General features: G+C 47.4%; 1 protein-coding gene across 2 annotated transcripts in view; it reads right to left on the bottom strand.

Moving 5' to 3' along the window:
- CD58 (CD58 molecule) overlaps positions 1-23,263 on the bottom strand; it is a 41,024-nt gene that overhangs the window by 6,557 nt on the left and 11,204 nt on the right. The window contains exons 2-4 of one of the 2 annotated variants that reach the window (XM_004771073.3): positions 16,367-16,657; positions 7,891-8,154; positions 642-723 (exon numbers count right to left, since the gene is read on the bottom strand). In XM_004771073.3, the coding sequence (XP_004771130.1) occupies positions 642-723; positions 7,891-8,154; positions 16,367-16,657 (637 nt within the window). The remainder of the gene's footprint in view (positions 1-641; positions 724-7,890; positions 8,155-16,366; positions 16,658-23,263) is intronic. The other variant, XM_004771076.3, reaches the window with a different exon arrangement.

Below are 23,263 nucleotides of genomic sequence, written 5' to 3'. Positions count from 1 at the left end.
CACGTGGCTGAAAGGGGACTCTTCTGCATTCCCTGTGGGAGTAACAAATCAGCCTTGCCAAGAGCCCTTTTGAGAAAGCAGATGTGGAGAAGAACAGGATGGGGGAACAGCCCACCCGTTCTCCAGGGCACATGGGCTGCCTTCGGTGCTGGCCCACATGTCTAGGGGACCCAGGATGGCTCAGGAAGGCAGTGCAAGTAATACCAGGCCTTTAGGACCCACTCCAAGTCACCCAACCCCAACAACAGCTTCCTCCTCCCCGGGACCCCCTTCTGGGCTAGAAGAATGGAAAGTAAAACCCTGGCAGCCAAGAGCAAGGGGTCTTGTGCAAAATCTAGCTTGGAGACCAGAGATATAATACATGTTGACACAGACCACAAGCAGAAGGAGGCTGGGGAATATCCAGCGGGGTTCCCACATCTATAAAGCCTCCTAATGGTCTGAGGATTCCTTCCCCCCAAGACCATGCAAAATCTTGGCAAACCTGGTGGACCCAGCAACTTTGGATGCCAGAAGCCTTGGTTTCTTTCCAAATGCCTAAAATTTCAAACTTTGCTTTAGTCTCTAAACTATTGACTTTCTGGCCTTTGAAAAACCAATTCGAGGTTGAAGCGGATTTTTTTGAAAGAAAGTATACATACCTCTTTTGAAAAACCAAAAAAATTACTCCTGCTAGGGGTATGATTACTGCTGGTATAATTGCAAACCTGTTCCTTGAATGCTCTGTAAAAAAAATAAAAATAAAAATAAAAATAAAGGAAGCTGATAAGAAAGAAGGAAATAGAATTAGCCAGACTGATCAAAATAGAGTCCAGGGGGGCGCCTGGGTGGCTCAGTGGGTTAAGCCGCTGCCTTCGGCTCAGGTCATGATCTCAGGGTCCTGGGATCGAGTCCCGCATCGGGCTCTCTGCTCAGCAGGGATCCTGCTTCCCTCTCTCTCTGCCTGCCTCTCTGTCTGCTTGTGATCTCTGTCTGTCAAATCAACAAATAAAAAATCTTTAAAAAAAAAAAAAAATAGAGTCCAGGGGATTCTTCTTATTTGCAGATTCCATATCTACAATCCGCCTACTTGCTAAGATGTATGTGTCCTCCCCACGTCCATGCCATAGCATGTTCATGGTCCCTGGGGGACACATGCGGCAGGACGGCAAAAAACCCGATTGCTAGGTGGACATGTCCCCACTGAGGCTGAACCAGGCAACACTCCACCTTCTTCAGTCCTCTCCTCTAAGGTAAGTAAGTGTCCTATTCCTGGTCTGTGTACGGCCACATTTTTCATACGTTCATGCTTTTTGTTGGCTAATTGTCTAAAACAGCCCGGAACACGGCGCCAAAGTGCTGTGTAGCATTCCTAAGTGGAAGAAGGCTGAGATATTCCTTTCAGAGAAAATATATGTTTTTGTTAGATATGCTTCATCTAGGCATTAAGTCATGGCGCTGTTGGCCGAGAGTCCAATGTTCGTGAATCAACAACACATCTATAATAAGGTGTCTTTAAATCGAAACGCACACAAAACAAGGTTGTTTACTGATTTCTTGCCAAAAATGTTGACCAGAAGCTTGCAGGAACCTAACCCTGCATTTCCCAGAAGCAACATTCAGTATTCACTAATTGCGTATTCACGGTGACTTTATGACACACGACTACTGTAGATCAAGAGATCCAACAGTATTTATAAATAAACTTACCCCTATACGGTTGATACATAGCAAGCCCAGTGCTATTTATTAAAAGATGCAAACATTCCACTAGAAGTGTTGTTTCCAGCTAGCCCACACTGTCTGTGGAAGCTTAACTTAGCAACACGTGTCTGGTAGGGCACTGTGGTGGCAGTGCGTAACAAGGGCTCTGTAAAAACGTCCATCGTAAAGCAGCTACACAGTGTGCCCACAGTTTCACCGAACCATTATAAGAGTCGGAGCGTGCTGCAAACCTCTTGCTGCCTCGGTTTCCTCCAGGGGTGGCTAAATGGGAGTGATACGTACACCTGTCTCAGAGGGCAGCTGGGAGCATCAGTTGAGTTAAGATCCTTGAGAACAGCTATTACCTATCACCATCAACCTAATGAGAACATGCTCTTGGTATCGCTACTGACATCCTTTGACCCTGAAAGTCCATTTCTACAGAAACGATCAGTGATGTGCTCTTCCCCTCCCTCCAGAAAAGGCACAAAGATGTTTACCGCAGCTTTCCTGACAATATCAAAAAGGTAACACAGGGCGCGTGGGTGGCTCAATGGGTTAAGCCTCTGCCTTCGGCTCAGGTCATGATCCTAGGGTCTGGGATCCCAGAGTCCCATTGGGCTCTCTGCTCAGCAGGGAGCCTGCTTCCCCCTCTCTCTCTGCCTGCCTCTCTGCCTACTTGTGATCTCTCTCTGTCTAATAAATAACCCTTAAAAAAAAAAAAAAAAAAAAAAAGCTAAAACAACCTATGTGTCCTCAGCAGAAAGGCAGGACATATTTACAATGTGGACTCCATCCAGCTGCTAAAAATCCAAAGGCAGAATACTTAAGCATATGGCAAAACGATCCCAGGGCACTGCTAAGGGAAGGCTGGGGTCACTAACAGCAACCACTGAGGGTTAAGAGAGAAGGGAGAGGCTGGGGAGGGGAGAGAGAAAGTGAATGAATAAATGAGAATGAGAATGTGAATACACACCCTTTCCTCTTATTCAGAACACACTTGGGTTAGAACAAACAGAAAGTCACCCACCTGTTTGATCTGAGAGACCCCCAACCAGAAACTGCTAGTTACCTCCCTGTAATGCCCCCTATCCTTCCCCCGCTCTTTGGTGACAGAATTCAGATTTTCGGCTGGGCATGCTATCACTCCACTCACAGATTAGTTCCTCAGCCTTTCTTGCAACTGAGTTTGACCATGTGCTGGGCACTGAGCTATAGGGAGGGCTGTGTGGATCTCTCCAAAGTCTCCCCTTTCTGGATCCTCCTGCCTGAACCAGTGGGCAAGACGGGAGGAGCCAGGCTGCTGCTGGGTCTCTGACAACTTTATCGAGCGGCAATACGTCCAGGACTGCCTACTTTGGATATGTATGTATGTATGTACACACACACACACACACACACACACCCCTAGTAGATAGATAGATAGATAGATAGATAGATATAGATAGATACAGATTCTAATGTGAAAAAAGCCATCTTCATTTTCAAGCCACCAATATTTTTAAGAGTATTATTTTTAAACCGCTGAGTCTAATGGTACTTGATCCAGTCCCTTCCAAAAACCTTTCTCCCACGGATGATGCCATATGCCACACCCACTCTGGGACAGCAGATATTCAGGGGAGATGACAAAACAGTAACACAAGTTCTTCAGTCTGTTCTTCCTCGGCGTCTGCTGCTCCCCCCGCTTCACGTGGCTCCTGATTGAGAGGTCACCTTGCTGGAGTTTTCTTCCTGCCTCCTGGGAGGTCCATCTCTGTCCCCTCTGTGGGACACTTGTCCTCTCAACAGCCTCGAAATGCTGGAGTCCCTGAGACTCAGTCCCAGTCCACCACTCTGTCTTATCTGCTCACCTAGTCCCACGGCTTTAAATGCCGACTGTACACTGAATCTGCCCATACTTCCTTCTCCCGTGCTAATGACTCCCCAGCGACCTAGACTCAAATCAAAACGCCTTACCTGAGGTCTCCACTTGAAATCTAACAGGCATCTCGAACGTGTCCCAAACCAAACTTCTCACGTCCCCCACACACCTGCTGCCCTGCTTTCCAGTCTCAGGAAACCATGACACTGTTCATCCAGTGGCTTGAGCCAGAAATCTGGGGGTCATCTGCACATTTCTTATTTGGGACCCTTCTCCCCTACTCAAACCATTAGGAAGTCCTTGTGGCTGTATTTCCAACACGTACCCCAACCTGAGCCACTGCTCCCAATCTGCTGCCTTTACAGCCTTCTGAGACACCATAACCTCTGGCTGAGACCCAGAGCTTCTAAATTAGGTGCACATACCCCAGGGAGTACACGAACTGACCGGCGAGGTGCAAAAATGCGAGACCCTCTGTTTACAAATTGCTACTTTTATCAGTCTTTACGTTTTTCCTATTTCGTTTAAGTTTTAAAATGGTACAAGTTAGGGCACCTGGGTGGCTCAGTCGATTACGCATCCAGCTCTTGGTTTTGGCTCAGGCCATCATCTCATGGGTCGTGAAATCGAGCCCCGCATCAGGCTCTGCACTCAGAGCAAAGTCTGCTTGAGATGTTCTCTCTCCTTCTCCCTTTGCCCCTCCCCAACTCACACATGTTTTCTCTCTAAAATAAATAAATACATCTTTAAAAATAAAATAAAACAGTACAAGTTAGATTCATCTATTGGTCCCCATACCCAACTCCCCATTTTCCTTTGGGAAGAGAACCCCTGTGTTTTAAGTCGGCGCATGCCCGGCCAGCCGGCAGGTAAGGAGGACACTTCCCCATCTCCCCCAGGGGCTGTGGCCATGAACTCAGTCTGGCCAAGCTGCTGGCCCTGGAAGTGATGCATGCCACACTGGGTGGCTCTTTAAAGGGAAGGACTGTGCTCTCTCCTCTCCCTCCCACTTGCTTCAAGGTAAGTAGAGAAGTGAGCCCCTGTTTGAGTCCAGAGAGCACCATTTTTAAGCCATACCCATTTTGGTATATGTTTCCAAAAGATAAGGATTATCTATAAAGCATAACCATGCCATTATCATAGCTAAAAAAAACTAAGGCCTTGATACAATCAAATATGCGGTCACCACTTAAATCTCTCCTATTTTTTCACTTTTTTTTTGTTTGTTTGAATCAGGTTCAAACAAGGTCCATACATTGCAATTAATTATAGGCTTCTTAAATCTCTTGACATTCTAAGCTCCCCCTCGCCTCTCTCTTTCTTCCCCTTATAATTTATTTATTAAAAAACCTGATCCCTGGTCCTACAGAACACCCCCATAGTCCATACTATCATTCCAATGGTACGGTTTTCTGGCAGCCAAGTCCTGTGCGTGAGCCAAAATCTATTCCTTAATTTGACTTATTTTAAGACATACAGAATCAGGATGATGTAATGGGGAAGATAAAAGGCTCCAGGATTCAAAGACCTAAATTCTAATTGTATCGCCACTACATAATTGAACTTGGGGAAGCCGCTCCAGCTAGTAGAACTTGTTTCCTCACTCTTAAAAGGTAAACATCTTCTTATAAGGTAAGTGACTCCTGTGGGGCAGTCTGGAATGGTGATAGTGGGCAGCCAACAAGATGATTATTGGGGAGGGCCTGCCAGAGGGCAGTAGGCTGGTCCATGTGAGTTACAATGTTTCACTGATAAAATAGGAAAAGTCTGGAATAAAAAAAAAAAAATCAGCACTTAAAAAAGTAACACCTAGATTTTAACCACTATACCCACAAAAATTTATCTGTTCTGATGCATGCAACTCTACAGAAAGTATTCAAAAATCATATTGGGAAGAAAAGAGATCCTAGACAATTTATTGTCAAGAAGAACCATTACGATCATTAAATTTGGGCCCCAGATGCAGGGAAGAAAAACGTCCTCCAACACTAGCTTAGTGGGTCCCCAGTTATATATCTCCTATGTCAGGACTACTCTAGGATTTATTTATTTTTAAAGATTTTATTTATTTAGGGGTGCGTGGGTGGTCAGGTGGGTTAAAGCCTCTGTCTTCGGCTCAGGTCATGATCCCAGGGTCCTGGGATTGAGTCCAACATTGGGCTCTCTGCTCAGCAGGGAGCCTGCTTCCTCCTCTCTCTCTCTGCCTGCCCCTCTGCCTACTTGTGATCTCTGTCAAATAAACAAATAAAATCTTAAAGAAAAAAAAAGATTTTATTTGTTTATTTGACAGAAAGAGAGCCCAAGTAGGCAGAGGGGCAGGCAGAGAAAGGGAGAAGCACATTCCTTGCTGACCAGGGAGCCTGATGTGGGACTCAATCCCAGGACTCTTGGAATCATGACCTGAGATAAAGGTAGACCCTCAACCCACTGAGCCACCCAGATGCCTCAGCACTACTCCAGGATTTAAATGACCTGGAATTACCTAGCACTGTTTCTCAAACTTTCAAAGTCTATAATGCAATGTGAACTATTAGTTTGGAGGGTGATGTAAAAGAAAGATGGATCACCATTATTGTATAACCAAGAGAGTCTGTTTGCAAATTAACCACCTCTATCATCAAGAAGAGGGATGAGATCATGATGATCTTTTCTCAAGGTATCCATAGGAAAGGGCATCTTACTTGGACACTCAATTCCAAGGGTAAAGGTTAAGTGAAAACCTATGCAAGGGCAAAATGCTTGGGGCACAAGAAGCTTTTCAAGATTTCAACCATCTGGTTTATTCTGCAGGCAATACCTTCTTTCTTTTGTTGGTTATGGGCATCTCTCTCTCTCTCTCTCTCATACACACACACACACACACACACACACACACACACCCCTAAGCCAAAAAAGCACACTGCTTTTGATTTTTGTTCCCACAATAAGGCAACTATCTGCTAGCATCAAATTGCATTTCCATACCTTGGATATTATGTAACACCCAGTAAGTGGAATTACTAAAGACATGTCTGCTCCATGCAGAACAATTGTCGTGGACTTTGCAGCTGGCTTTCAAATCTTCTGGACAATTGTGTGACTTGCACAAAGGGTGCCGTCCTGACTGGCACCTCTGTGGGTCTGGTTTTTTTCTCTGCCTTTGGGGATCAAAACCATAGGTTAAGAACTGGAACTCATTTTGTACTTCATCTGGAAGTATTTGTTTGCTTTACCCAGGAGTTCACACGGCTTAGTCTGAAAATGATATAATGAACTTAATGCCTCCATGTCATTATTTGAAAATTTTTGGGGTGCCTGAGTGGCTCAGCTGGTTAAGTGTCTGACTTCGGATCGCAGCTTAGGTCTTGACCTCAGAGTTCAAGCCCCATGTTGGGCTCCACTCTGGGTATGGAACCTACTAAGAAAAGGAGAGAGGAAAGAAAATTTTCAAGAAGGACGTACATGGGCAACTCAGGGAGAAGGGCTCACTAATCAAATATAATTCAAGGTTTTTTTATATTGATGACATTGACTACCTGCTTTTTTCTGCTTCAGTTGCCTGTTCAGAAAAAATGGATTCACAGAATCACCCCATCACTGCCCAAGGGAACTCACAGAGTCCTCTTCACTATTTACAAGGATGATATTGTTCTGCATCATAGTGTTCACTATTTTCACCTCTTTTTTTATGTTCTAATGACCGACTTTCAAATTACCGATCCTTTTGTCTGTAAACTGGGAATATAATGTAAAAAAAAAAAAAAAAAAACCTGCTAATAAAAATTGCAAATTACAAAGATACACCAGAGTTGAACAAAATAAAAGGGCCACAGCCAAGACAGATTGTCACCCCATCCAGGGAGCAACCGAGATAAGGTACCAGGTGCACATTCTTGCGGCACACGGCAGCCTTCAAGAACACGATGGTTATCAAGAACATTACTGAGTACTGCTGTGAACAGTTCCTGAGGAGCTCCAGAGCCCGATGGTCTGACTTCAAAACCAGGCTGTACCCCTCACTATCTGTGATCTGAGGCAACCACGCTGAACTCCCCGCGTCCAGGTTCCTCCCCATAAAATAAAGATAATGGCTGGTACCCAACTCCTGCATCTGGGGGAGGACTGACTTCATGAACTGATCAGAACAGTGCTTGGCCCAGCAGAGGCTGAGAAATGGCAGCTGCATGTCTATAATGCAAGGTCCATGGAAACCATTCTTCATCTTACATTTCAGACATGAAACACAGGTGAGCATGTCTGGTTTGAAACTCCCGAGCCACCTGGGATCCCTGGATGCATCACCCCCCAAACCCTCCCGCCCCCGTAGAGTATCTCTGCCATGACACAGTGGGTTGTTTACTCACCAGCTGGGACACAGGTTGCTAAGACAAGCAAGGATGTCTGTTTGGACAACGGACTGTTAACAGTACAGCGTATTTCCTGCGAGAGATCATTGTTCCTCTTAATCACCACTTCAGACATATTCGAGCCATTTTTACACAGTGCCGGAAAGCAGTTCCATGAATAGTTTAAAAGTTGTGTGAAACTGTAAGATTCTGGGATCCTGCAATTGACCGTAATGTCTTCAGCAGCCAAGGTGCAATTTAGTGTTGGAGACGGAAGAGGATCTGGAGAAAAGAAAGGTAATATTTAGTATAGGAAAGAGGAACATTTAGGCTCATCATCTATGAAGAGATGAAGAGCTCCCAGCTTCCTCATGAGCTAGAAAAGACAAACAGACCCCCTCCTTGAGCACTCAAGGGACAGAATTCCCTCTTCTTCTGGGTCAGATCTTCCTGCTCAAATTCAGAATATACACAGGCACTAAATCCCTTATCCTCCATGCAGGAAGACACAAGTTTCCACAGAATAGCAGCAAAGTCAGGTAGCTGCAAATCCTCGTCTGAGCTGACATGAGGATTTAACAGTTTTTATTTCTTTTCACTTACTTCTTTTTTATTTTTATTTATTTATTTATGTAAAGATTTTATTTCCTTATTTGACAGAGAGCTAGGGAAAGAGCACAAGTAGACAGAGCAGCAGGCAGAGGGGGAGGGAGAAGCAGGCTCTCTGTCGAGCAGGGAGCCCGATGCAGGGGCTCGATCCCAGGACCCTGGAATCATGACCTGAGCAGAAGGCAGATGTTCAACTGACTGAGCCACCCAGGTGCCCCTATTTATTTATTTATTTTTTAAGTAAGCTCTATACCCAGTGTGGGGCTTGAACTTGTGACCCTGAGATCAAGAGTTGCATGCTTTTCCAACTGAGCCAGCCAGGCGCTCCATATTTTTCTCACTTACTTCAAGTATTCACTACCCTGTTGTACTAAAAATGTTCTTGTATTTGAGTATAAGGTGGTACCCAAAACTAAATGGGGTGCTTCCTAACATATATAGAGGAAACAGTTCGTATTATTCTACAATCTAAAAATGTTTAATTCCAAAAGATATCTAACTTACAGTGTTTGCAAAGCATGCGTGGAGCCGTGCCGTGAGCAGGTCCTGCTAATAGGCAGAGTGGGGGATGGCACCTGCCACAGACCTGTCAGTCTGGAGGCCTCAGGCCCAGTCTTTCTCTACAGGTGCCCCCGACTGGCTACAGCAGCCCAAACCTGCAAGGAAGGGTTAAGAACCATAACGCTAGCTTATCCCATTAGACGTCCGTGTATTTATTCGTTCATAGGCCTTCTTGCATCTCTACCTTGCCCCAACAACTCACCATAAGAAATTGGAGAAAACATGTATAAATATACGGACTCTCCAGAAAATGGTCATGGTAGCATTTGGATAATAAAATTTCAATGCTTTATGAACATCTATGGAAAAGCCAATTAGAGCAAAGTAACATTCTTCAAGATGACAGAATACCATGCTGCTATTTAAAACGGTATTTTCTAAGGCAAAGGAATGCTTACAATCTAATTATTCATCTAAAATAATCTCAAAACGGGGGCACCTGGATAGCTCAGTTGTTAAGCATCTGCCTTCGGCTCAGGTCATGAACTCAGGGTCCTGGGATCGAGCCCCACGTCAGGCTCTCTGCTCAGCGTGGATCCTGCTTCTCCCTTTCCCTCAGCCAGCTGCTTTGCCTGCCTATGCTCTCTCTGTCAAATAAATAAGTAAAGTCTTTTTTTTTTTTTTTTTTTTTTTTTTTTTTTTTAAAGATTTTATTTATTTATTTGACAGAGAGAGATCACAAGTAGGCAGAGAGGAAGGCAGAGAGAGAGAGAGGAGGAAGCAGGCTCGCTGCTGAGCAGAGAGCCCGATGTGGGACTCGATCCCAGAACCCTGAGATCATGACCTGAGCCGAAGGCAGAGGCTTTAACCCACTGAGCCACCCAGGCGCCCCAAGTAAAGTCTTTTTTAAAAAAAATCTAAAAATGGAAAATATTCAATTCCTCTTTCCCCTCATCTTCTCCAGACTTCTTTCATGCTCAGTTAAGTAACACACCCGGTTAGAGACCTGAGTCACCCATGACTTCCCCTTCTGCTTGGGACTTCTTCAGCTGTTGGATTTAATCTAGTTCACATAACTTGTTATGTGTTGCCTGACAGCAAGCAATGGACATCTTTCTCCAGATTAAATTGTAAGCCACAGACCAATAGCTTTTAAAAGAGTAAGAGCTGCTATCATTGACTCCAAGTTAGCCAGCCGGAGCCCTCCTCTCTAAGCCTCCTCCGGTCCTTCCTGCCTACCACACGCCCACAGCAGCCCCAGGAAGCACCTTCCTGAGGCCCCAAGTATCTTTGTGTACTTAAGAATCAGAACTGATTGTTCTACACTCTGCACGTACCTATGCCTCCCTCTGTGACTAAGCTGGGCCTGAAACTGAGCTTTCTAGTTCCCTGGAAATGTTCCACAGAAGCATTTCTCAACTCTCAGTGGGCATGAGAAGTCACCAGGGGTGTGTATTAAAATACAGATTCCTGGGCTCCCCCCCCCCCAACCAAGGATGCTGATGTGGGTGCTCCGAGCGTTCTGTCCCAGATTCTCGTGTAGTGATCTGACTCAGCCAGCGTCTAGTGTTTTGTGAACTCAACAGTGGCACCTCATAAGCCCCCTTCAGCTGTATGTCTGTGGAAGGTAAGGACTCAACACGCCTCAGCTCTTACCAACGGCGCCTGACCCAACACAAGGCTCAGAGGTGGCTCCTCAGTGAGGAGAGTGGACACTGGACAGAGGGGAGGGATTCTCTCCACTGTCTCAAAGGTAAACTTCATTGGCTCCCCTCCGAAAAGGAAGGGTGAGGTGGCTAAGAGCCTGACTGCCTGGGTTCATACTGCAGCGCTGCCAGGAAGAGCCACGTGCCCTTGGCCAAGGTACTGAATCTCTGTGGCTAGGTCTCCTCTCCTGCACAACAGGGAAACCAGCAGCGCCTCCCCTTCACGATGGGGATGAGGATCACAAGAGGTGACATGGTAACAGCTGACATGGGGACTACCATGCACTGCCTGGCATGGTCACATCAGCTGTAACAGAGCACACGGCGGGAAGGTGAGCACCCCCTCCACGGGCGTGCATTACACAACCAGGAGCTGGGTGGTGTGCGCTTCCGCTCCGGCTGGCTGTGTGACCTTGGCCCATGGCTCCTGTGGTAGCGGGAACATGTTCAAGAAACCAACCAGCCCAGGCCCCTTGTTCTACAGATGCAGAAGGAAGCCCTTGGTTAAATCGGTCTCATTTTCACCTATGAAATGGAACGTAATACTCTGAAAGATTGGAAAGGTCTACTGGAGTATGAAGAGAATTTGAAAGGGCCCACATGGGAGAGCTGGTGTAATTTTGTGTGTTGTTAGAGCGCATGGAACCATCCAAAAGCTCTTTCTGGTGGTCTCGCCACAGCATGGCCGCTGGAAGAGCCAGTCCCGCTCACAGGAAAGGATGCAAACCCTCCTCAGGTCTCCCACAGCTCAGATCTCTGCTGAGACTCCTCAGCTTCTCTCACTGCCCACCGGACTTCCCAAGGCCACAGCGAACAAGTAGGAGTTACATCTGGACCTCAAGCAGCATGAAACTGACAGGAAACATACCCCTTTCATCCTTAAGACAACTCGGTCCATTTACAATGCAGGAATCCAGTGCCCTGCTCTGTAAGATGGAGAACCGCTTCTACAGATCTGATGCTCTTTGTGTATTTCTCTTAACTTTAGTAAAAGGTCACACCACTTCAGATCGTTTAAGGATCGAGTAGTTAATTCTACTTATATGACCATTACCGCCTTCAATGCAGCTAACAAGAGAAAGCACTAATAAACACTGGTGGTGGAAATTTGAAGGGGATTTTGAGGGAAGAAGGAAGCCAAATACGAACTTACACACAAGGAAGTGGATGGCCTGAATTGAGGGGGTGCCAGGAAATCCCCCTGCCGAAAATATCCTTTCTGAAAATCTCCCAATAGGTCTGGTGTCTCCGGAAGATCATCAAGTCACTTAGGTATTAACTAACATACCCTGAAGGAAGTAGGCCTTCCTCATTTCAAAAAATAAAAAAAAAAAAAAAAGGTATGACCAATCATTTTGTCATTCAGGTGTGAAATCCTGAGTCATCTTATCTTTTTATAACCCAAATCTAAGTTCGCTTGACTCTTTCTTAGAAGCATCTTCTCTTTCTTTCCTTTCCCAACATCTACCAGCAACACCTGTCTCCCTAGAAGATCACAGTCACTTCCAACCTGGTGTCCCCCTTCTCTAACCCACTGTCAATACCTACCATCTGATTAATCATCTGAAAATAGAGTTCATCAAGTCATTTCTTTGCTCCAGGATCAGATCCAGTGGCTCCTCAGTGTCACAGGCTAAAAGCCAGACTCTCGAGCCAGGACTTGAGGTCACACCCTTTACGCTGCCCACATCACTGCCTCCTGATCAACACTCACCTCTCTCGGGCTCTGCAGGTCTTTGCTAACGAGGCTTCCTAAGGGCTATTCAGTTGGGCTGACTCCTGAAATCATGCACCTTAGTTGAATGACCGTGGAATTTTAAAAATCAAATTATTCTTAACGCTTTCATCAAGTTTAAAAAGTTAAACATATCTAAAAGTCTGAGCGCAGTTTTACAAACTCTTATGAAAGGGCTTTTCAAATGTTTTCCATTGTTATCTAAATACGAAATCAATCTTTTTAGTTGCTGGCTCTATAAATAGCCAGATCCCCAACCTGCATATTTTATAAATTCTGCTTCTCTGAAGGCATGCACTGGTTTTCCTAATGGGATGCCTCCACACCTTAACAAGCCTCACTCTTCTAAATGGAGTTAATCGTCTTCTGGACAAACCAGCCACCCAGCCTGAAAGCCCCCATTTCTGTCAACCCCCCCTCCCACCTCCCAGTCACCTGGTTCAATTGCTTTCATTCCTATAATAAATATTTACTGAACACCTAGTACCTGAGTTCTAGGGCTACAATGATAACAGGAGAGAAATTCTCTCCTCTTCCTAGTGTCTCCAACAGACCAGGCAGGTGAACTTGTGAAGAATAGCTACTCCACCAGCTCCTCACCCCCTCCCATTCCACGGACACTGCCTCAGACAGGACTTGGAGCGCTCAGACTTGAACTTCTACACTGGACTTTCTGCCTCTTCTCCCTTCCCTGCAAGCCATCTTAGACACTTTGCTACCAGATGGATCTTTCTAGAATGCCTCTGGCATAGAGGAGGTAAGGCTAGAATGACATCCACTTCTAGGAGAAAACAGTGAACCTGGGACCCCATAGAGGGCCGAGATGGGTACGGGTTGAGCTGGCAATGCTGAGGGGCAGCACAGAAAAGGTCGCCAAAGTCAAAGGCAACACTAGGATGCCTAAGAACAGAAAGAGGTGATCAGGGATGCCGGATCTCATACGGCCTTGCACTACAGATCTTAGTTTTAGCTCCGACTGAGATGGGGCCACTGGAAGTTTCTAAGCTGAAGAATGACATGCTTTGACCTCTGTTTTAAGATCACTCTGGCTGCTTGCATTTTTTAAAAAATAAACTGTGGTCATAATACATGTAAGTCAAATCATTATGCTGTATACCTCAAACTTAGACAGTGAAACAGGTCAATTATGCCTCAATAAAACGGGAAAAAAATTAAATGTAGTTAAATCTGAAAATAACACAAAATGCCTCCTGTTAAGGGGCAACGGGTGACCAGTTAGATGGTCGCTGCAGTCCTCCGGACAAGGTTGAAGGAGCCCTGGCTCAGCCCCGGAGGAAGTGGCGAGAGGTGGTCAGAGGCTGTAAAACCAGCAAATTTCCTGGTGGAATAAACATGGTGTTCGAGAGAAAGAGGAAGAGAAACATGGTGTTGAAGATGACATCAAGGCTTAGCCTGAGCAACTGGGAAGAAGGAGCTGCCATTAACCAAGCGCGGGGAAGACGTGGGGAAGAACGGGATTCAAGGGAAAGTTGATGAGCTCACGATCATCAGACAGGCATCCAAGTGGAAATCCAGAGGAAGCGGTTCGAAACACACGTCAGTGGGGCCCCGGGTCAGAGCTCTCAATCTGTGTTATCAGTGCCAAAATAATATTGAAAGCCTGAAGCCAGGCTGAGCTCACCCAGCTGGGTGTGAGCGCAGGTAGAGAAAGGTGGCTCAGGCCTTCAGGTCTCCAAGGCCTGCAGGTGGGCAAGACGAGCAAACCAGCCAAGGAAACCGGGAAGGAACAGCTAGTGAGCAAACAGAATGCCAGAACGGGGTGGGATCCTGGATGCCCACAGAAGGTCGTGTTTCAGGAGAGACAGGGATCCGCTCTGTCAGAGGCTGCTGAGTGGCCAAGAAAGATGTGGTGGGGAGAGCACGAATGGATTACTGGTTTCTTTAATGAGATCAAGAGTTCGGGTGAAAGCCTGGGGTGATGAAAGCCTGTTTGGGGTGGGGAAAAAGGAAAAAAAGAAGGAAAGGGGTTAAAAAGCAAACACAGATAATCCTTCATGGAATTCTCTACAAACAAGTGGCAAGTGGGTGGTAGCTGGAGGGGTGGGGCGGGGGCATCCGGGGGCTCCCGGCGCTGGTGTCAATGTTTGACGGCATACTACGGATGACAGTTGGGTCCATGGACGACGCTGCTGCAGGAACAGGGCAAGGGCAATGACTAGGGCGATGTCCCCAAGGGCAGTGGCAGGAAGAGGACTTGGAGTACAGCAGAGGGCCTACACCTCTGTGAGCAGGGTACCGGTGCTCAGGGCAGGTAGGCAGGAAGGCTGAGGGTGACAGCCTGTGGAAATTCTCCTCTAAGTGCTTCTCTTCCTCAGTGAAACAAGATGCAAAGCCTTCAGCTGAGGAGTGGGTCTGGAGAAGAGGGTCTACGAGGCTTGAGGAGAGGAAGGATAATTGCTGGGACACTGGGGGACATACTGGATCTGACTGAGGCAAGTGACCAGACGTTTCATGTGTGAGGCTCTGTGGGGCAATGAGTTTCTCTACAGCCACAGTGTGTTAGCACAAAACAGGGAGCGCACTGGACTGGACCTGACCACACAGGCCACAGGAGTACAGCCCATTTAAAAAGGGTGCCTGGGTGGCTCCAGTCATGATCCTGGGGTTCTGGGATCGAGCCCCACGTCAGGCTCCCTGCTCAGCAGGGGGTCTGCTTCTCCCTCTCTCTCTGCTCCTGCCCCTACTCTCTCTCCCAAATAAATAAGTAAAATCATTAAAAAAAATTTTAAATATTAGGGGCGCCTGGGTGGCTCAGTGGGTTGAGCCGCTGCCTTCGGCTCAGGTCATGATCTCGGGGTCCTGGGATCGAGTCCTGCATTGGGCTCTCTGCTCAGCAGGGAGCCTGCTTCCTCCTCTCTCTCTCTGCCTGCCTCTCTGTCTACTTGTGATCTCTCTCTGTCAAATAAATAAATAAAATCTTAAAAAAAATTTTTTTAAATATTAAATTAAAAAAATTAAAAGGAGCAAGGAAACTAACCAAATCTTCCAATGCTTGGCCCAGTGAGTGAGCACACTCGGGCTGCCTAAAGAGGATAGGGGGTCACGCGAGGTAAAGGGATAGCAGAACTGGCAGAGCAGGGGACACCTGGCCTGACACAGTGGAGGGCTCAGAATGAGTGGTAATGACAACTTCCAGGTTCTATCTGTGGGGAAAGGCAGCGGAGGCGGTGGATGGAGGACAAGACCATCGTAGGAGAGGAGACCGGGGACTCAGAAGCCAGGATATTAGAACAATATATTTAAATATTATAATCACTGAGAATTATGACAGCAGGAACATCAGAAACAGCAAAAGTGGGCCAGGCTTTCCAATGACCCAGAAATGTTGGGATGTATCCAGGAGCCTACAGATGACAAGGAGAACGACCTGGAAGCATGACGGGAAGTGTGCAGGAACAAGGACTCCATCTCACATTCCCATGTACGGTGACAGAGGAGAGACAAAAATCTACCTCCTGGGGTGTGGTGCAGGTGCACACTCTAATTTCCAGAGCATCATCTCTCAGTGGAGCTCAGAGTTCTGAGTTCACTGCTGCCACTACATCCCTTTCCAGAATACTCCCAGCAAGACAAGCAATGCTGCTGGCAGCAGCTCCACCCAGCTGGCCTCCATCTCCGTCCCACCCTCTCCTCACTCAGAGGATGACGAGGGCACGGACACCGGTGTGCCTGACAGCCTAAGAGATCCAAGTCTCTTCCTTCTCAGAAACCATTCATTTGTGTTCATCTCTTAAAATAGTTGGACAGTTGCTATTTTAAACAAATCAACTTATGGAATAAATTTATGGAATACTCACCAATCACCTTCAGAGATCCAAGTCTCTTACTTCTCAGAAACCATTCATTTGTGTTCATCTCTTAAAATAGTTGGGACAGTTGCCATTTTAAACCAATTTATGGAATAAATTTATGGAATACTCACCAATCACCTTCAGAGTGAACAAAGTGTCGCCACTGCTCAAAGAATCCAGTTTATAGTCCGCCTCATCCGAATATGTTAGGTTGAAGATGGTAAGGCTTCCTGATGTGGTGTCTAAATGAACTCTGCGTATGAAAGGTGGGAAAACTCTGACGGGAGAGCCTGCTTCCCATTCAACGACTTTATCCCTATTTTTTGTCCACAGAATCTCTGTAAAGGGTACAGAGCTTGCTATAGGGAAAGTTACGCTCTGGTTCACAGTTCCAAACATCGGGAAATTACAGCTGATGGAGTCTAGGAGGGCAAAAGAAATTGGTTAGGAAAACCAACACAACTTGATTGAAAATAGAAAACCATCCTCCAAGATGCTCTTTGTGGGGATGGGGGGGGAGATTTGGCAGTAAAAATGATTCATCAGCTACTTTTTACACTAAACAGATAAACCGCTGATGGCAAACACAGCTCACGGAGGGCGGGAGCTTCCTCTCTCACGGGGATGCCGCGGCTCACAAACACGCAAGAAACAGATTCAGCTTCGATGGAGCACCAAGTCCCCTTTGGGAACTGTGGGCAGCGCAGGCCCTCCAGAAGCCCCACTGTGTGGGGAAGACAAAGCAGGCCTGGGGAGCTACCTCCTCGAGGGCCTTCCCCAGGAAGTCATGCTGAGGCTCATGGGAGGCATCGCCCCAGGCCTGGGGGAGGAGGGGAGGAGAGGTCCTTGTTGTACTGACAGAGGAAGCAGAGCCTCCCCCGACCAGCCCCTGCCAAAAAAAAAAGCAGGCCCCCGAGTGGAGAAGGAGCTGGGTGTGTTTGAGGAAATACAAGCAGCTCCCCATCGCTAGAGGAAGCAAGCAAGTGGGTCACAGGTTGGGGGTGAGGCTGGAGGGGCAGGCAGGGCCAGGTCACAGCATTTGTGGGTGGGGTCTGGGGGTGTCCGGTGAGACAGGCTCAGGGCTTGGGATGGATCCTAATGGCAAGCAAAAGTCACAGGACGGCCTGCAAAGCGGACAGTGGTGGCCCGGGACAGGCATGCAGGCAGGGCAACCAGAATCGAGGTCAGTGCTGGAGCAACGAGAGGGTGGCCGCCTGGGCGGGCCAGAGCAAGGTCTGGAGGGAGGGGACAGACAAAAAGCCAGACTCAAGAGCAGCTAGGGACAGAAAGCACCAGGGTATAGTGACTGGAGGTGCAGACGAGGGAGAGGGTGTAAGGACCTATGTTATATTCTTATTTTAGCCAGAGGCTTCCACTGAGGTTCAACAATAACTTTGTTGTTTAACCCTTAATGTCCCTGCTCCCCTCCTCCAGGGGACTTAAAAACAAGTCCCGGAAACCAGCTCCAGGTGTGGAGGCCAAGAAAAACAAGGCTGTACCCACCTCGAGTCTAGCCCTGGCAGAAGTACAGCCATCTTGGCAAAACAAAAGCTGGCACCTGGCACTGTAAGAGTGGGTTAGCATAAGAATGGCCATCCTGAAGGCCGGGAAGCCATTTTACTGAGCGTCCCTAACAAACCCACACGGCGCACGTAACTTGAGATAAGAGAAAGTAGCTAAAACCTAAGAAATGATCACATACCACCAGGGAGGTTAGGTGGTGGTGCCAGTGATGAGGGAGCAGGAGGCTGGCTGAGGACAAAGCAAAAGCTGGCGCCTTGCACCCCCTCTTCACCCTTTCCCCTCCATAAGTGTAGCATCCCTCAGGCAGCCCTGACTGCCATGAACAATAAGCAAATAGTTAACTTGCAGAGCTCACAATCCTGCTAGATAGGAGTCTCCCTTGGCTTACAAATGTCCTAAATCTCACTAACAAAGACGATTGATAGCAGGATTGTGAGACCCCACCAAAAAGTCTCCCAATGATCTTAATGTTAATGGCTGGTCTAAAGACAACATTGATCCAGCAGCAAGGGCAAGGCCTCCGGTAGGCCTGGGACATCCTGGCACCTTGTAGGCCCTCTTTAGCATATGAAAACTCCACTGAAACCTCCCTTCTCCTCACCTTCCCCCAACCGCAGGGTACATAACCTGCCATCCCTCACAACCCCGGGCAGCAGCTCTTCCTGCCCACGGGTCCTGTCCCGTGCTTTAATAAACCACCATTTTGCACCAAAGAGGTCTCAAGAATTCTTTCTTGGTCATCGGCTCCGGACCTCAGCCCACCAAACCTCACCTAGGTTCTAGAACTTCATCACCAGGGGACTTAAAAACAAGTCAAAAACTGTCAAAGTGGGGTGCAAGATACGTATGTAGCTATGAAGAAGAGCCTTGAAAATGCTATATAGGGGCACCTGGGTGGCTCCGTGGGTTAAGCCTCTAACTGTCGCTCAGTTTTGAGCCGGGTCTTGGGATCAAGCCCCGCATCGGGCTCTCTGCTCAGCGGGGAGCCTGCTTCCTCCTCTCTCTCTGCCTGCCTCTGCCTACTTGTGATTTCAGTCTGTCAAATAAATAAAAATCTTTTTAAAAAAGTGCTATATAAACCCTTGGCTTTGAGGGCTCGGGGTCCTTGTTGAAACTCGCTGTGCCGGGCAGATACTTGGACCCTAGCTAGCTGGAAATAAACCTTGCTGTGTGACTTGCATTATCTAGAGTGTTTTCTGTCTAATTAAGGGGTGGTCGACTCCGTACCCTATCAAGGGGGCGTTAATGGACTGGTCAGGTGTCCTTCTCGGCTGACTGACGGGCTATCAGCGGAGATCAGAAACAAGGACTGGGAAGCAAGCGGAGCCACTCGGGACACAGGACTGGGTTCAGTGGCGTGGGGAGCATGGGTGAGCTGTCTTCAATTGTCCCTCCTTGTGAGTCAACTGTTAGCATCTGTGCCCGACCCCATGCCGCCAAGCCTGGCTGAGAGCCTGAAATCCACACCGTGGGAGTATCCACAGCAAAGAACTAAGGCTTCAGACAGAAACTCCCGCCTACTCGCCCCCAATCTGGCTGTTGAGTATTTACTACCACCGCTAGACTGAGATATTCCCGATACCCCAAAATGGGTTTAAATGCATCTGGTTCCAGACTTGACTTTCCTGTTCGGAGAGAAGAGCAGCTGTTAAGGGAAAGACATTAACGATAAATTAAAACTTGAAGTTTTTGCCTAGTAGCAATCAGGGTAATTGAAAGAACATGGGGAAAAAATCAAGACTATTAAATAGACCGATGGTAGGCAGCCGTGTTCAGTAATTTCAAATAAGGAGTAAATAGGGCCCGTTTGTCTATTGCAAGGATTTTGAAAACCCATCTCCCTTAACTAAGGGGGACTGCCCACAGGCATTCACCAGCAGCCCCGTTGGGGTGCCGGTCGCTCCACCAGACCACGTGGGAAGGTGGATGAGAGGGGCAGGATGTGAGGAGAGACGGTCTAGCCACACCCACTAGCAGAGGCCTGAAAGGTCTTGTGCGTGAATGAATGCAGGAGTGGGGAGGGCGGTGGGGGAAGAGAAGCGGTATGAGGTGACCCTCGGCTGCCATCTTCCCAGGGAGAGGCCCTGGCTCCTGGTCTTGAGAACAGAGGGACGGAGCAAGTCGGGAATGGAGCCAGTGCTGGCAGAAAGCACGGGAGGGGAAGGGGGAGACCCGCTCCAAAAAAGCCAGTTTTGAGCTGGAAGAAATTCTCAAAATCCTTTAGTCAGACTGTAAGGGCCTATTCAGCCAGAGTGGCCCCACCCCGGTTGAACTGCCATTCTGTTGTAAAACTTAAATTGACTCCCCCTGCTGCCCCCCAGGGGAACTTACTTGAAAGCAAGTCTGGGAAACCAGTCCCACGGAACAAAGTCCGAGTACAAGGGTGGGTCAGGCCAGGTGGAGGTATTCAATCAGTGGGGGCGCATACTGTCTCCTAGCTACCAAGGAGTATGGGCCCCGCCCTTTGGGATACTTTTGGCGCCAATCCTAACCAAGGTGTGATAGGCTGGTTCCAATGTCTACTAGGGTAAATTGTAGTTCAATTGGTCACCTAGCATCACTGCAGAGTTACCTGTGTGTGTTACAATCTCATTGGCCACCTGTGTGTGGCCAGGCCCAATCAAATGACCCTTGCTCTATAAAAGTTAGTCTGGAAAGCAGGGAGGGGTCACCCTCTCTGGAGGGGCGGCCCTGACCGGTCTGTTTGATGCTGGGTCTGATTCCTGATGCTTGGCGCGAAATAAAGCTTTGTTTGACCTTCGCTTTGTATCAGTCTCGCTCCTTTAATCATGCACCCATTATTGGGGGACCCAACAAGACAACGCCCCATCTCACAGGTGAAGTGACAGGGTACCAAGAAAACTGAAGGACAAGGTCACCGAATGCCTCCTCGCTGCCCGCGGTGTCCTTTTGTAACACCCGTCACGCACACTGCAGCAGTGGCGCCGGCCGTGCCGCACAGAGGAGCGAACAGGCTTCACAGTCACTCCTCAGACTCAGGGTGGCAGATTTCCCGACTCTTGTGCCGCCCCCCTTTCACAGCAGGCTCATTCTGGAAATATTTGCTCTTTAAGTACCCACTGGGCAGCTCTATGATGTGGGGACCCCCACCCTCCACCCCCAGAACATGACAGATGCAGTCCCAGCCTCTCAGAGTTCACTTTTTGTTAGCAAAGTCAGACTTGATCCAAATAATTGTACCGGGGCACGTGGGTGGCTCAGTGGGTTAAGCATCTGCCTTCAGCTCAGGTCATGATCCCAGGGTCCTCGGATGGAGCCTCACATCAGGCATCTTGCTCAGCAGGGTGCCTGCTTCTCCCTCTCCCGCCGCCTGCTCCCTGCTCTCCCTGCTCGTACACACTGTCAAATTATTTAATTAATTAATTTTTAAAAACCACAAATAATTGGACCAACGTCCTGTTGCAGCTGTGCTCAGGGCCAGCAAGTAGAAACACAGGGTGTCACTAAAGAGCACCCACTTGGGGAGCCAACGAGGGGTTAGAGACGGCTTGTGAAGAAGGAGGAGCAGCAAGTGCCACCAAGGGGGGTTGGGGGGAGCTGGCCCCTGTTCAGGGATCCAGGTCCAGAAGGCAGGAGGGCAATGCTATGAGACAAGACGAGCTGGGGGGCTGCACGCGCAGGCAGAGCCCAGGCCTTGCAAGGCCTCAGACAAAATTCTGCCCTGTATGTTGAGACGAGAATGCTACCAAAGAGTTTTAGGCAGGATGGTGACAAATAAGATGAACTCTTTAGTTAAAAAATGTGTTTAAAAACAAAACATACATAGACACATAGATATAATTTTATATAGATGCAGAATGGAGATACAGACATTTAGCACAATCTTCTCTGAACTGTTGTGGGTGTGTGTGGCTTGGATGCCTTACCCCATCTCCCAAGCCCTCTAACCACCCTCAGTCCAGTAATTTCCATTAACAACTCAGAATATACCTTTTTTTTTCTCCCTGCTCAGATCACCAAATAGAAACAAAGATGCATCACATATAATGCATATATATGTATATATATACACATATATATGCCTGGTCATGATTTAACAAAAACGGTCTTATGCATGCTTCTCCACATCTTGCCTTTCCCAGCAAGAGTACCTCATAGAGGTCACACCAAATCCACTGGCAGGGTAAGACTTTCATTCCAGGGTACGAATGAACCATAATTAATTAGCCATCCACCACTGCTGTCCCTAGCTTCTTCTACTACAGTAACTGTTACAACCATACCTGTGTCCAGGTTCTTGCATATTTATGGCTTTGTATCGATGGGACAGTGTCCCTGGAGTGGGGCTAAATTAAAGGACAACGTATTCTTTATTTAAAAGAAATTTTTAAAGATTTTATTTATTTATTTGATAGAGAGAGCACAAGCAGGGGGAGTAGCAGGCAGAGGGAGAAGCAAGCTCGCCACTGAGTACTGAGTCTGATGTGGGGCTTGATCATAGGATCCCTGAGCTGGAGGCAGACACTTAATGGACTGAGCCACCCAGGTGCCCCAGATTTTTTAATAGGCGCTGCCACAATGCTTGCATTTGCTATTTACATTCTGATCAGTAACATATGAGTTACCTTTTCCTTGCACCCTGCAAGCATCCTTTTCCATTTTTTTTTGCACATTTAATTATCAGGCACAAAGTGACATCTCATTGTTCTCTGAATTTGCATTTTCCTGACCTCTAGAAATTTAAGCATCTTTTCTGGGTTTTGGTAATTTGGATCTCCTTTTCTGAGAACTGTCCTTTTGTATCCTTTGCTTTTTGTTCTATTGGCTAGCTCGTCTTTTTCTCACCAGAGTTTATGAGTTCCTTGTATGTTATAGAAATTTTTGTTATCTATACTGTAATTCTTCTCCAAGATGGGTGGTTGGTGTCATTCCCTAAGACAGGGGATGTGAAGGGGAGCCAGCTGGGGCAAGAAGATCATACTTTCAGATGCCAGCCCTGGGTGGGGTCTGTAAGACTCCCAGGTGGATATGTCCAGTAGGCTGCTGGGCACACAGGAGAGGAGACAGACTTGGGGATCATTACATTTGTAGTGGCTACTGTCTAGTATTCCCTTCCCACAGTAAACTCTTTTCCACTGCACTTTCAAGACTAACCCTGAAGTAAGTTGCTGATAGGATAACTGCCAATGAAAAAGAATGGGAGAAAGGGAAGTGAGTTCTTTCTCAAAGGTCACACACTGCGAATGAATGAATGAATTTGCACACAAACAGCAACAAAGGAAAGGGGTCAGCAGTGGGCTGGTTGCTTTGCTGATCTCGGGGTGGTCAGAGAGGATGCCAACTTCCTACGCCTGGGGGGCAGAAGGGTAAGCGCCCAGATTCTCGGGCAGATGGGCCCAGGGGAACTTTCAAAAGCCTCCCATATGAGCTGTAAAATCTAAATCATAACGCCCACCACAAACGATTGTTTTGAGGGTTGAATAAGACTGAGAGTGTTTACACAATGCCTGAAATAAATGTGGCTTTCAGCAGGGCTTTCCCTC

The sequence above is a fragment of the Mustela putorius genome, unplaced genomic scaffold (assembly GCF_011764305.1).
Source record: "Mustela putorius furo isolate JIRA1106 unplaced genomic scaffold, ASM1176430v1.1 tig00000585_pilon_pilon_pilon, whole genome shotgun sequence".
Taxonomy (NCBI): domain Eukaryota; kingdom Metazoa; phylum Chordata; class Mammalia; order Carnivora; family Mustelidae; genus Mustela; species Mustela putorius.
The sequence above is the reverse complement of the archived record's forward strand: the minus strand, read 5'-3'. Positions and strand labels throughout refer to the sequence as shown.